This window comes from Microcaecilia unicolor, chromosome 3 (assembly GCF_901765095.1).
Source record: "Microcaecilia unicolor chromosome 3, aMicUni1.1, whole genome shotgun sequence".
In the NCBI taxonomy this organism is placed as follows: domain Eukaryota; kingdom Metazoa; phylum Chordata; class Amphibia; order Gymnophiona; family Siphonopidae; genus Microcaecilia; species Microcaecilia unicolor.
The window spans coordinates 209655378-209668341 of NC_044033.1; the positions used below are offsets into that span (position 1 = coordinate 209655378).

General features: G+C 49.2%; 1 protein-coding gene across 5 annotated transcripts in view; it reads left to right on the forward strand.

The window, feature by feature from the left end:
* Positions 1 to 12964, forward strand: part of BAG6 (BCL2 associated athanogene 6) — a 61580-nt gene that overhangs the window by 4495 nt on the left and 44121 nt on the right. For all 5 annotated transcript variants that reach the window (XM_030197348.1, XM_030197353.1, XM_030197352.1 and 2 more), the window contains exon 2: positions 3146 to 3253. In XM_030197348.1, the coding sequence (XP_030053208.1) occupies positions 3176 to 3253 (78 nt within the window). In that variant the 5' untranslated portion in view covers positions 3146 to 3175. The remainder of the gene's footprint in view (positions 1 to 3145; positions 3254 to 12964) is intronic.

Below are 12964 nucleotides of genomic sequence, written 5' to 3' on the forward strand. Positions count from 1 at the left end.
CCCTCACAAAGAGTGACCATATCTCAAACAATTATTTGCTTCATGTACAATTCTGTTATCCCAATATGTTTATGATAGTGTTGTAAAATTGGATTCTTACAACAAATTACTTTCTTATGCATTATTCTTTGTTATGTATCCCATACTGTTTATTGTAAATCATACTGAACTCAAACTTGTTTGGGATAATGTGGGATATAAATGTCATAAATAAATAAACAGGCAATAACAGGTAACCGAACAAGGATCAATATTAAAACTGTCTAAACACTTTGTCACTACCTGGGAAGCTTCAGGAAATTAACTGCTCACAAGCCTTGAGCAGATGTTTACCTCTGTGCTCCCATACTGAGTCTAAAGATTACCTCAGTGCTTAGGCAGGAAAAAACTGTCACTTTTGTAACAGTTTTACAAAAAAAAAAAAAAAAAAAGTCACCATCTGCTGGCCAAACAAGGGAAACCTACTGTCATACATTCACATAAGAAGTCACAGACATAAGCCCCCTGTTTTGTCCCAGCACCTCTTCCCCATCTCTTATTCTGTAGCTCAGGAGACTCATTTTACATATCATCCTGAAAACTGCCTTAACCAGCGTGGAAAGATCCCAAAGAGAGCCAGGGAGCAGAATTTCTAACATGTGGCAGAGGAAGATGGGAGAAGGATTTGAAGGGATTTCCTGAGCCTACAGATTATTCTTGAAGTGTGCCCAGAAAAGGTTGATGGGCTGCTTCAACAATCAGGTTAAACGCAGGGGTCTCAACCCAGTCCTTGGAACGCACCTAGCCAGTCTGGGTTTCATGAATATGCATGAGATAAATTTGCATGCACTATCTCCATTCTTTGCAAATCTCTTATGCATATTGATTGTGGATATCTTGAAAACCTGACTGGCTAGGTGTGTCCCAAGGACTGGGTTGAGAACCTCCTGGTTAAACTGGCAGAACTGGAAGCCCTTTAAACCAGGGCTTCCAGTTGGGTCTCCCCCTGTAATGTTACCAACTGGATCCAGATTCACCCGACATGGTTGATCCAGTCCTGGGTTTACCTTATTGCATGCAGAGACTTGTACTCTTGCTTTTCTTAAGGCGTGAAGTGGGGAAATCAGAACTAAAAGTCTGCGAATGCAATTCTACCCCTGAGTTGGGTTTTCAGAATATCCACATCTCATGCAAATGCAGTGTCATGTGTTTGGGCTGCAAAGACAGGACTGATAGAGTTGATAGAGTACAAAAGAAGAGCAGGACCTGGGTGTGATCATAGGTGATGATCTTAAGGTGGCTGAACAGGCAGAAAAGGTGACGACGAAAGCTAGAAGGATGCTTGGTTGCATAAGGAGAGGAATGGCCAGCGGGAAAGAGGAGGTGATAATGCCTCTGTATATGTCTGTGGTGAGACCTCATTTAGAATACTGTGTTTGGTTCTGGAGACCCACCTTAAAAAAAAAAAAAGATATAAACAGGATGGAGTTGGTCCAGAGGGCATCTACTAAAATGGTCAGTGATCTTGTCATAAAGTGTAAAGGGACAGACTTAAAGATCTCAATATGTATACTTTGGAAGAAAGGCAGGAGAGGGGAGATACTATGGAGACGTTTAAAGTCTTCTGTGGCATAAATGCGCAAGAGAGGAGTCTCAGTTGAAATGAAGCTTTGGAATGAGGGAGCATAGGATGAAGGTGAAAGGGGTCAGACTCAGGAGTCACCTAAGAAAATATTCCTTTACTGTGGAATGGCCTGGTGGTGGAGACTGTATGGGGACCAGCATAGAGGATCTCTGACAGAGGAAGGGATTGTAGAGCTGTGTAGATAGATGGGTATTCTGTGTTCTATATTCGGGATCTGAAAATCCATCTGGCTGTGGGGCCAGCAGGACAGGTTAGGGAAGCCCAGGCCTGTCTTCTGCTGTAGTAGTAGCTTAGTGGTTAGAGTATCAGGGCTGAGAAGCCTGAGTTCAAATCTTTTCTCCCACTAATGCTGTTTGTGACCTTGGCCAAGTCACTTCACGTTCCATTGCATCAGATGATGCAGCTAGAGAATGACACGGGGACAAAGTTTGTCCCTGCCTCCGCAGGTTCTGTCCCCGCCCCATGGGCTCTGTCCTGATCTACAGAAGCCTTGAACACTTATGATTTTCTATTTGAATCTTTTTATTAAAGTATAAAAAGGAACAATATGCTGTGCAACTGTTGTGTAGAAATTACAAATGGAAAACAATAATAACAATGAGCAGCTATAATTTTTTTTATTTTTGTTACATTTGTACCCCGCGCTTTCCCACTCATGGCAGGCTCAATGCGGCTTACATGGGGCAATGGAGGGTTAAGTGACTTGCCCAGAGTCACAAGTAGCTGCCTGTGCCTGAAGTGGGAATCGAACTCAGTTCCCCAGGACCAAAGTCTACCACCCTAACCACTAGGCCACTCCTCCACTCCTTCCCACCACCACCCTTTACCCTTCCAACTAGAAAATGATACAGGGACAAAGTTTGTCCCCATCACTGTGGGCTTTGTCCCCACCCTGTCCCTGTGGGATCTGTCCCCTTCCCCATCCCAATCTCTAGATGCAGCTTAAATGGTAAGCTCTCTGGGATGGGCACAGCTCTTTCAGCAATTATTTCAGGGCAGGATGTGCCAGGCTTATGGACTTTGTGTCATCATAACTCATGCTGACCAATCAGATGTCAGGAGACGGGGTGCAGGGGTGGGGAAGTGTATGTGCGAGTCTACCAGCAGCCCTGTTCTGATCTTGGTTACTCCTACAGGGAATCACAGTGGGATTAAGAGGGTATTGTCTTAAACATAAGTTAACTGAACCACAGGGTCAGTTTGGCATTTTTGGTGCTTTCTTACAGGTATGGAATTTTTAATATTGGTGTGGTTATGTGTCTGGAGAAGACAGGGTATGACTTCACTGTGCACATAAGTGGAAAACCCAGCTCCTGGATCTGGATTTGCGCTGTGGGATGAACACAATGGGCAGTCAGGCATCTTCTCAGCTGTCTGGATTACTTGTGGGGCTTCTTGCTGTCAGCAGATTCCCTGGGAAGGGTGGTGGTGGTGGTTTGTGGAGGGTACAGTGTCTGTTTTGGGGAGGTGCTTACAAGTATGTGTTTCTCTCTTTACCTCTTCCCTTTCCCCACCTTGCAGAAAGAAGCGGGAGCGCTTACACACGCGGCCATGGCGGACCCTGAAAACATTCAGGTGACGGTGAAAACTTTGGATTCACAGACCAGAAGCTTCACAGTGGAGGCAGAGGTAGGGAGGAGGAGGGAAAAAAGGGGTGCTCCCCACCTTATATTCATGCATGTAGTTCAAGAGACATAAAACCTCTCCGTCCAGAAAGAGATCCAGAGAGGTGCAGCTACCTTTTCTCTCCAAATAACTAGGTAGCTTTCTGAAATCCTGTGGTTTGTTCTCTTTCCAACAGTTTTAACTGCTCCTTACTCTTTCAGTTTAGGCCTCTGTTTTGTTGTTTTGCTTTGGATGGGAAAGGTGAAAGGGGATGAGACTTGATATACTGCCTTTCTGTGGCTACAGTCAAAGCAGTTTACGTATTATACACTTATTTTGTACCTGGGGCAATGGAGGGTTAAGTGACTTGCCCAGAGTCACAAGGCGTTCCCCAGGATCAAAGTCCACTGCACTAACCACTAGGTTACTTCTCCACTCCACTGTAGTGTCCTATTCCCTGCCCCTCCCTTGTGTCGGAGCAGAATGACATTCTCTGAAGAACCACCTTCGATGTTGGTCTCCTGGAGGCCAGTAGGCGGCAGTGTAAAAGCCACTGTGGTCTTTCTGTCCTCTGTGGCTGGGCCTGTCCTGGTGGAATAGCAGATTAGTGGTTAGAGCGTAGAACCAAGACCCAGAGAAGCTTGGTTCCAAATCCTGTTTCTCCTACTGATGCTCTTTGTGACCTTGAGTAAGTTGTTACAGGTATAACTTAGATTGTAACTTCTCTGGAGAAGGGCCCTTAAAAGCTGTACCTAAATATGTTTCCTACCTTGAGTTCCGATTTGTAAAAGGCAAGTACCTAAGTCTAAAAATCCAAAGCCTTCTCAGTCTCAGATGAGCCCCAAATGAACACGCAGAAGATTTGCATATGATGTCATGAAGCAAAAGAAAAATGCGTGTAATTTCTATTTCCGTTACGTAGCTTCCCATTATTCCAGAACCTGTGAGATAGTTGGAGAAGTGAAAACTGAACTGAGTTATATCTCTCTCGGCTCCTCAGTATTTTCTATCTCCAGCAGGTGGATCATGCTTTTCAGGCGTTGGTTCTGAGTGATTTGCTCCTGGTCCAGTTGGTCAGCTGGTCTCCAGCTGAGCTTTGCGGGTTGCTTGAGTCTGCAGAGTCATCAGATTCCTGTCTGTGGTGGTCTGTGAATTTATATTTTCCCTCTCTTCACCTCTCCCCTGTTTCCTGTGGAGCTCTCCTTTTTCAGCACAACAACCTTTAAAAAATAATAATTAAAAAAAAGAGAAGGAAAGAGGTTTTCTGGAGTGTGGGATAGAGGTATCAGTCTGTGAGCCTTTCTCATCTGTGGTAAGAATTGAGGAGTGGGGGGGGGGGGGGCAGCCAGCAGTGGTAAGTCAGATTAAATTTTGACTTGGAACCGCTTGGAGAGCTACAAATTCTACTTGGTGCAGGGGAGGGATCCTGACTCACCACTTGGGACACGTTATTGGTGATTGGTGACTCCTGCGGAGGCAGTTAAGCGGTGTTCCCGCTGTGGGACCTGCCGGACATCGTCGAGCGTGCAAGCCAGGAATCCGTAGGACGCAAGAAAAACAGCGGCAGCACATCTTTGGATTCAGTGCAGCATCCGAATATGCCGGGGTCTTTGGGCTGTCCAGCAGGGCTGGTCCGCAGTTTGACGCAAGAGAGTGCAGGAGCGGGCACCATTTTGTCGGGACTGACTGGCAGTGAGGAGCAGCCTCTGTTTGATTATGCGCAGAGCACAGCCATCATTTTACAGCCTCAAGACCCAACAGCATTCAGTTGCCTCGGGATCTTTGTTTTTTTTCCACAGTTTATATTGCTCTTACACCAGGCCTATTTACTGAAGCAGGGGCAATCAGAATTGCAGCAAGGTACTTCAGTTTCTCATTCTGCTGCCCCTCCAGCCCCTAAGAGATCTCGTTTAGACCTCCAGAAGTGGGCAGATGATTCTATCTCTGCTCCTTCTTCATCTAATTTGGCTCTCGATCTATTCAGAGGAGCCATCATTGAAGTAGCTGTTAGAGGAGGGAAGGTGCCTCCCGAGGAGGGGGGTGATCCAAAAGTACTGAGTTTGTTTGATAAAGAGGAGCTTAGTACTCTTTTTTTTTTTCCTGAGGCACTGGCGGTACTTTTCATTGAGGGAGCCTTCTGCTTCGGTGTTAGGAGTTCCATCTTCGATTATGAGAAGGCTCAGGTCCTTTGAAGTTCTTCCTGATGCATCCAGACATTGAGGATCCGATTACAGCAGAATGGGTCTCACTGGAAACGAGACTGAGAGTGGGAAGCGCCATGGCTCACCTATACCCGTTGGTTCCGGAGGAGAAAGGTAAATTGCAGCTTCCCAGGGTGAGTTTCCTGGTTATGGCAGTGACTAATAAGACCACCTCGCCGGTGGAAGGGGGGCATTGCCCTAAAAGATCTACAGGATAGGAAACTAGAAGGCTCACTGAAATAAGCCTTTGAAGTGGCCTGGTCCTTCATGCGACAGTGTGCAGCTCATTCGTGGCAAGAGTATGCCTGAAGTGGCATTAGCAGTTGGCAACACAAGACGAGCTCCATAACACCCAGCTGAAAGTGGGGTTGGCCTATTTGGTGGATGCTATTTTGATATGTTATGAGTTATGGCCTGCAATATGTCTCTGGCTGTCATGGCACATTGGCAACTCTGGCTGTGGCACTGGGCAGCGGATGCAGCATCATTCACGTCTAGCCCTTTCAGGACGTGGCTATGTGTAGACAATCTCAGTAACTTGGTGAAAGAACTGGAGGAAACTTAAGCCACAGCGGTTGCTGGAGGATAAGCCGAAAGCCTCTGCTTGCCTGTCTTCAGGGTTCTCTCAATCTCGATACAGCAGACTGTTGCGGCCTGGTCATCAGCAATATAGTTAGAAGTCTCACTTTCAGGCAATATAGTTTTCCTCAGCGACCCTCCAGACCAGTCAAGACGCTTGGGTTATGCACGCCTACCAGCAGAGGGAGACTGAGAACACTAAAACTTAAACCAGTATAAGCTAGCAGCCAACCCCCAAGCAGTGTTGCCAGGTGGGCGGTTTTACCGCCCAATTGGGCGGTTTTCTGCGACCCGCCGCGGGAAATTTTTGCCCGCGACGGGTTGCGGTTTTTTGGGCTGCTTTTGGGTCGTTTGGGCGGTTTTAAAAGCGTTTTTTTCGGCCGCGGGGGGGCGGGGTTAGTGACGTTTTGGGCGGGGCCGGTGACGGGAGGCGGAGCCGATGACGGCGGGGGCGGGGTTGATGACGCGGGGGTGGGGGTGTCAGGGGCGGGGTTTGACTTTGGGCGGGTTTTGGGCTGGATTTGGGCTGGATTGGGTGGGAAAACATTTTTCCACCTGGCAACCCTGCCCCCAAGCAGCCAGTAAATCTCAGTCTCCAGCAGAGGGTAGACATGCAGCCTGAGCAGTCAGTCTGGTCTGGTAGGATTCGATTTTCTTAACTAATACCCTGTACTTGGAATTATTTTTGGTTGAGTGCTTCAAGAAAAGCGCGTCCAGTGGGATTCACTTTTCTCTGTGGAATTTAGCCGGTGTGTGGCTTATTCCCCGGCTGGCCTTTGGTTAGGCAGCCATGTGCCTCGGCTCCTGTTGTGACAGGAATCTTGAGAGCCATAACTCCTGGCAGTTTGTAGTATTCCCCTGTTGGCCTTTGGTTAGGCAGCCATGTGCCTCGGCTCCTGTTGTGACAGGAACCTTGAGAGCCATAACTTCTGGCAGTTTGTAGATTTGAAATCCTCTTTCTGAACTTTCTGCCTGTTGCCTCGGCTCCTGCTATGGCAGGATTCGGGCTTTTGTTGTGAGTGTAAAAAAAAGAAAGAAAAAGAAACAGTGTTTGGCTGCTTGGCAGTGCTTGACTGTGTTGTCTGGGAAGCTGACAGAGAGGCCTGGGGATTTTGAGCAACTTTGAGAGAGCTGGGACGTTAGGGTGTACCGCTTTAAATTCGCGATGTTGGCGGGAAAGCCGTCGCGCTGCTGTTCTTTTGCGCGAAGGGAGATAGACGCACCAGGAGCTCAATGCAGGTTCTGTGGGGAGCCTAAACAGCCTGATTCTTCGCCTCCGGTACTAGCTGCGGAGGGTTCAGGTAGCGCTAAAGGTTTGCCTGGCTCTGACTTGTCCTCTGGGCCCGTAGCGGCGGTTCCGATTTTCGCGGGAACCGCCGCCATCTTAGATTTGGGCACCACGGGGGTGGCTGCTCGCCCACTGTTGGAAGGTCCGGGGCAGAGTGCTTCCAGGCCTCCGGAAGGTGCGGGGGCCATGGGGTTTCCTTCGGATTTTATTTGGGCCATGTTTCAGGCCTGGCAGTCAGGCCCTAATCAGTTAGAGCCTCTGAAGGGAGCAGGGCCTCTGGTTGCTAAGCGACAGCATTTAGATTGGTCTGAAGAGCCAGATTTGTTTTCCTTGCCTCCCTCAGACGACGAGGGTAGTCTGCTGGGGGATGAGTTCCTAGGGGACAAGGTTTCTGAGGAGGAGGGGCCTTTGCCAGGTGAAGACCCCTCGGTGGTGCGCATTTTCCCTAGGGATGAGCTTTCTGAGCTGATTGAGCAGGTAGTGTCCACGCTTAGGTTTGATTCGCCTGAGCCGGTGGTAGCGGATGCTAAGCAGCTTGACCCTTTAGTTAAGGGAATTCGGCGGGCAGCGCGAACGTTTCCCATGAATTTGGATCTCAGAGATACAGTGGTGGAAATAAGTATTTGATCCCTTGCTGATTTTGTAAGTTTGCCCACTGACAAAGACATGAGCAGCCCATAATTGAAGGGTAGGTTATTGGTAACAGTGAGAGATAGCACATCACAAATTAAATCCGGAAAATCACATTGTGGAAAGTATATGAATTTATTTGCATTCTGCAGAGGGAAATAAGTATTTGATCCCCCACCAACCAGTAAGAGATCTGGCCCCTACAGACCAGGTAGATGCTCCAAATCAACTCGTTACCTGCATGACAGACAGCTGTCGGCAATGGTCACCTGTATGAAAGACACCTGTCCACAGACTCAGTGAATCAGTCAGACTCTAACCTCTACAAAATGGCCAAGAGCAAGGAGCTGTCTAAGGATGTCAGGGACAAGATCATACACCTGCACAAGGCTGGAATGGGCTACAAAACCATCAGTAAGACGCTGGGCGAGAAGGAGACAACTGTTGGTGCCATAGTAAGAAAATGGAAGAAGTACAAAATGACTGTCAATCGACAAAGATCTGGGGCTCCACGCAAAATCTCACCTCGTGGGGTATCCTTGATCATGAGGAAGGTTAGAAATCAGCCTACAACTACAAGGGGGGAACTTGTCAATGATCTCAAGGCAGCTGGGACCACTGTCACCACGAAAACCATTGGTAACACATTACGACATAACGGATTGCAATCCTGCAGTGCCCGCAAGGTCCCCCTGCTCCGGAAGGCACATGTGACGGCCCGTCTGAAGTTTGCCAGTGAACACCTGGATGATGCCGAGAGTGATTGGGAGAAGGTGCTGTGGTCAGATGAGACAAAAATTGAGCTCTTTGGCATGAACTCAACTCGCCGTGTTTGGAGGAAGAGAAATGCTGCCTATGACCCAAAGAACACCGTCCCCACTGTCAAGCATGGAGGTGGAAATGTTATGTTTTGGGGGTGTTTCTCTGCTAAGGGCACAGGACTACTTCACCGCATCAATGGGAGAATGGATGGGGCCATGTACCGTACAATTCTGAGTGACAACCTCCTTCCCTCCGCCAGGGCCTTAAAAATGGGTCGTGGCTGGGTCTTCCAGCACGACAATGACCCAAAACATACAGCCAAGGCAACAAAGGAGTGGCTCAGGAAGAAGCACATTAGGGTCATGGAGTGGCCTAGCCAGTCACCAGACCTTAATCCCATTGAAAACTTATGGAGGGAGCTGAAGCTGCGAGTTGCCAAGCGACAGCCCAGAACTCTTAATGATTTAGAGATGATCTGCAAAGAGGAGTGGACCAAAATTCCTCCTGACATGTGTGCAAACCTCATCATCAACTACAGAAGACTTCTGACCGTTGTGCTTGCCAACAAGGGTTTTGCCACCAAGTATTAGGTCTTGTTTGCCAGAGGGATTAAATACTTATTTCCCTCTGCAGAATGCAAATAAATTCATATACTTTCCACAATGTGATTTTCCGGATTTAATTTGTGATGTGCTATCTCTCACTGTTACCAATAACCTACCCTTCAATTATGGGCTGCTCATGTCTTTGTCAGTGGGCAAACTTACAAAATCAGCAAGGGATCAAATACTTATTTCCACCACTGTATGATCGTCCAGGAGTGGTCCTCCCCAGATTCTCCTTGTAGGGTGAGCAGAGCTATGGCAAGACTGTACTCTATTCCGCAAGGGGATAAGGACTCCTTTAAGTCGCCGACAGTGGATGCGGTGGTGACCGCGGTTACCAAGGCTACGGCTATTCCGGTTGATGGGGGGGCTGCTCTCAGAGATCCGCAGGATAGGAGATTAGAGTCTTTCATTCGGCGCAATTTTGATCTCTCGGCATTGTCACTTCAGGCCGTTCTGTGCGGGGGCCTAGTAGCCAGGGCGTGTTTCCGTTGGGCTGAAAGTCTTTTGGATGGCCCGGCCTTAGATAGAGCTTCCTTGGTGCAAGAGCTAGCCAAGTTAGAGATGGGCTCTTCCTTTTTGGCAGATTCTAGTTATGATCTGCAGAGAGCTTCTGCTAAGAATATGGCATTGGCGGTTGGAGCTCGTCGGGCTCTTTGGCTTCGTGGTTGGACGGCGGATGCGGCGTCCAAGTTATATTCTCTCCTCTTCAAGGGGACCTTGCTGTTTGGAGAAGAGTTGGATAAGTTGTTTCGATTTTTTCAGCGTACTCAGCCCTTTCGCGGAGGTCGGCGAGGAGGCCGAGACGCGCCGGGGGGAGGTCTGTCCTCCGGGCGTGCTTCACAATGAAGGTGTGCGGGTCCAGCCTCTGGTAAGGGTAGGGGCTCGTTTGAGTCAATTCTATCAGAGGTGGACCCATATCACGTCAGATCAGTGTGTACTCGAGGTGGTGCGAGACGGGTACGCGCTAGAATTCGAGACTTTCCTTCCAGATTTTTTCCTCGCCTCTCTGTGCCGCTCTCGGGTCAGGGCCAGGGCGATTCGGCAGACGCTTCGTCGGCTGATAGATCTGGGGGCGGTTTCAGAAAGGGGGACAGGTTGTTATTTGATTTATTTTGTGGTCCCCAAAAAGGAAGGTTCCTCTTGGCCTATTCTAGATCTCAAAAGGGTCAACGAGGCTTTGAAAGTTCCCTCCTTTCGCATGGAAACGTTGCGTTCGGTTATAGTAGCGGTGCAGAAGGGGGAGTTTCTCACATCTTTGGATCTGTCAGAAGCCTATCTTCATATTCCCATTCTGGCGGCTCATCATCGGTTTCTCCGTTTTGCGGTTCTGGGACAGCATTTTCAATTCTGTGCGCTGCCGTTCGGTCTGGCTATGGCGCCTCGTACCTTTTCCAAGGTTATGGTGGTCGTGGCGGCGGCTTTGAGGAAACAAGGAGTGTTGGTACACCCGTATCTCGACGATTGGCTCATTCGCACCAAGTCCCTTCAGGAGAGTGTGGATGCGATGGCGAAGGTGGTAGCTTTCTTGGAGTCGCTTGGCTGGGTGGTGAACTTGGTCAAGAGTCACCTGGAACCGACTCAGTCCATGGAATATCTGGGGGTTCGCTTCAATACGGCGAAGGGACGGGTGTTTTTACCAGCAGTTCGAATTGCCAAGATGCAGTTATTGATTCGCCAGTTTTGTGCCAAATGGTTCCCGTCTGCTCACTCTTACCTTCAGATTTTGAGACTCATGGCGGCATCGATAGAGGTAGTGCCCTGGTCCAGGGCTCACATGAGGCGGCACTGTTGGAGCAGTGGTCTCTTCAGACTCAGAGCTTGGAGAAAAGACTGCGCTTGCCGGATCCAGTTTGTCTCAGCCTGTGATGGTGGCTTCACACGCCGAACCTGGAAAAAGGCATGCCCTTGGATCCTCCGGAGTGGACGGTGCTAATGACGGATGCCAGTCTAGCAGGTTGGGGGGGGGGGCGCATTGTCTCGGAGAGGTAGCTCAGGGTCGCTGGTCGGAGGAGGAGGAGGCCTTGTGGTCCATAAATCGGTTGGAAACTCGGGCGATAAGGTTGGCACTGCAGTCTCTTCAGTATCTTCTTGAAGGCAAGGCAGTTCGAGTACTGTCCGACAATGCCATGGTGGTGGCGTACGTAAATCATCAGGGGGGTATCAAGAGTCGAGAGGTGTCAGAGGAAACGGCGGAGTTGATGCGTTGGGCAGAACTTCATCTTCAGAGTCTCTTGGCAAGTCATGTAGCTGGAGTAGACAACGTCAGTGCGGATTTTCTGAGCAGGCATACGTTGGATCCAGGAGAGTGGTCGCTACATCGTCCATTGTTCCGTTGCCTAGTGAAGGAGTGGGGTCTGCCGTTGATAGATCTCATGGCCTCGTCAGACAATGCTCAAGTACCCAGATTTTTCAGCCGAGATCCGAGGTCCGAGGGGATCGATGCTCTGGTGCTCGCGTGGCCCCCTCACCAGCTGTTGTACATGTTTCCTCTTTGGCCGTTGATAGGACGGATAGTTCAAAGAATAGAGCGGTACGCCGGGACAGTAATTCTTGTGGCTCCAAATTGGCCTCGTCGGCCTTGGTTTGCCGATCTAGTACGTCTGGCGATAGGTGGGTCGCTCGCGCTGGCGGAGTCGGTGGTGTTGGTGCAAGGTCCGATCGTGATGCCAGACCCGTCTCCGTTCTCACTTACGGCCTGGCTCTTGAAAGGGACAGGCTGAAGAAGAAAGGTTTTTCAACTAAGGTGATACTATGTTGCAGTCCCGTAAACGTTCCACGTCCTTTGTTTATGTTAGGGTGTGGCGGATCTTTGAAGGTTGGTGTAACGATCGTTCTTGTTCGCCTTGGACCGCTTCCATTCCGGAGGTGTTAGAGTTTTTACAGGATGGTGTAGACAGAGGTCTTGCTCTTTCCTCTTTGAAGGTGCAGATTGCGGCTCTGTCCTGTTTTCGGGGAAGGATACTGGGAGTCTACTTGGTGTCTTCTCTGGATGTGGTTCGGTTTTTACGTGCTGTTAAGCTGATTCGTCCTCCTCGGCGGCCGGTTGTACCGCCGTGGGATTTGAACTTGGTGTTGGAAGTCTTGGTAGGGTCTCCCTTTGAGCCTTTGGGGTCGAGTACTCTTAAAGATCTTACTTTGAAGTTGGTGTTTTTGGTGGCTATTACTTCGGTGCCGTGAGTTTCGGAATTGCAGGCTTTGTCTTGTCGTGCGCCTTTCCTGGCTTTCTCGAAGGAAAAGGTCTCTTTGAAGCCTGTTCCATCGTTTTTACCCAAGGTAGTGTCGTCTTTCCACGTAAATCAGGACATTTCTTTGCCAATGCTGTGAGATAAGTTGGGAGATGCGTCTCAGCGCCGTTTAGCCAAGCTGGATGTTCGGCGAGTCTTGAGGGTTTATTTATCCAGGACTCGGGAGTTTGGGTCTTCAGATAGGTTGTTTGTGTTGTACGGCGGTCCAAAGAAGGGAGCTGCAGCTTCTAAGGCAACTATTTCCAGATGGTTGAAGCAGGCGGTTTCCTTGGCATATTTGATCAAGGGACGTAGAGTGCCTGACCAACTGAAGGCGCATTCGACCAGGGGAGTAGCTTCCTCCTGGGCAGAGAGTGGTCTGGTTCCGCCTCAAGATATTTGCAGGGCGGCGTCTGGTCCTCGTTGCATTCGTTTGTGAAACA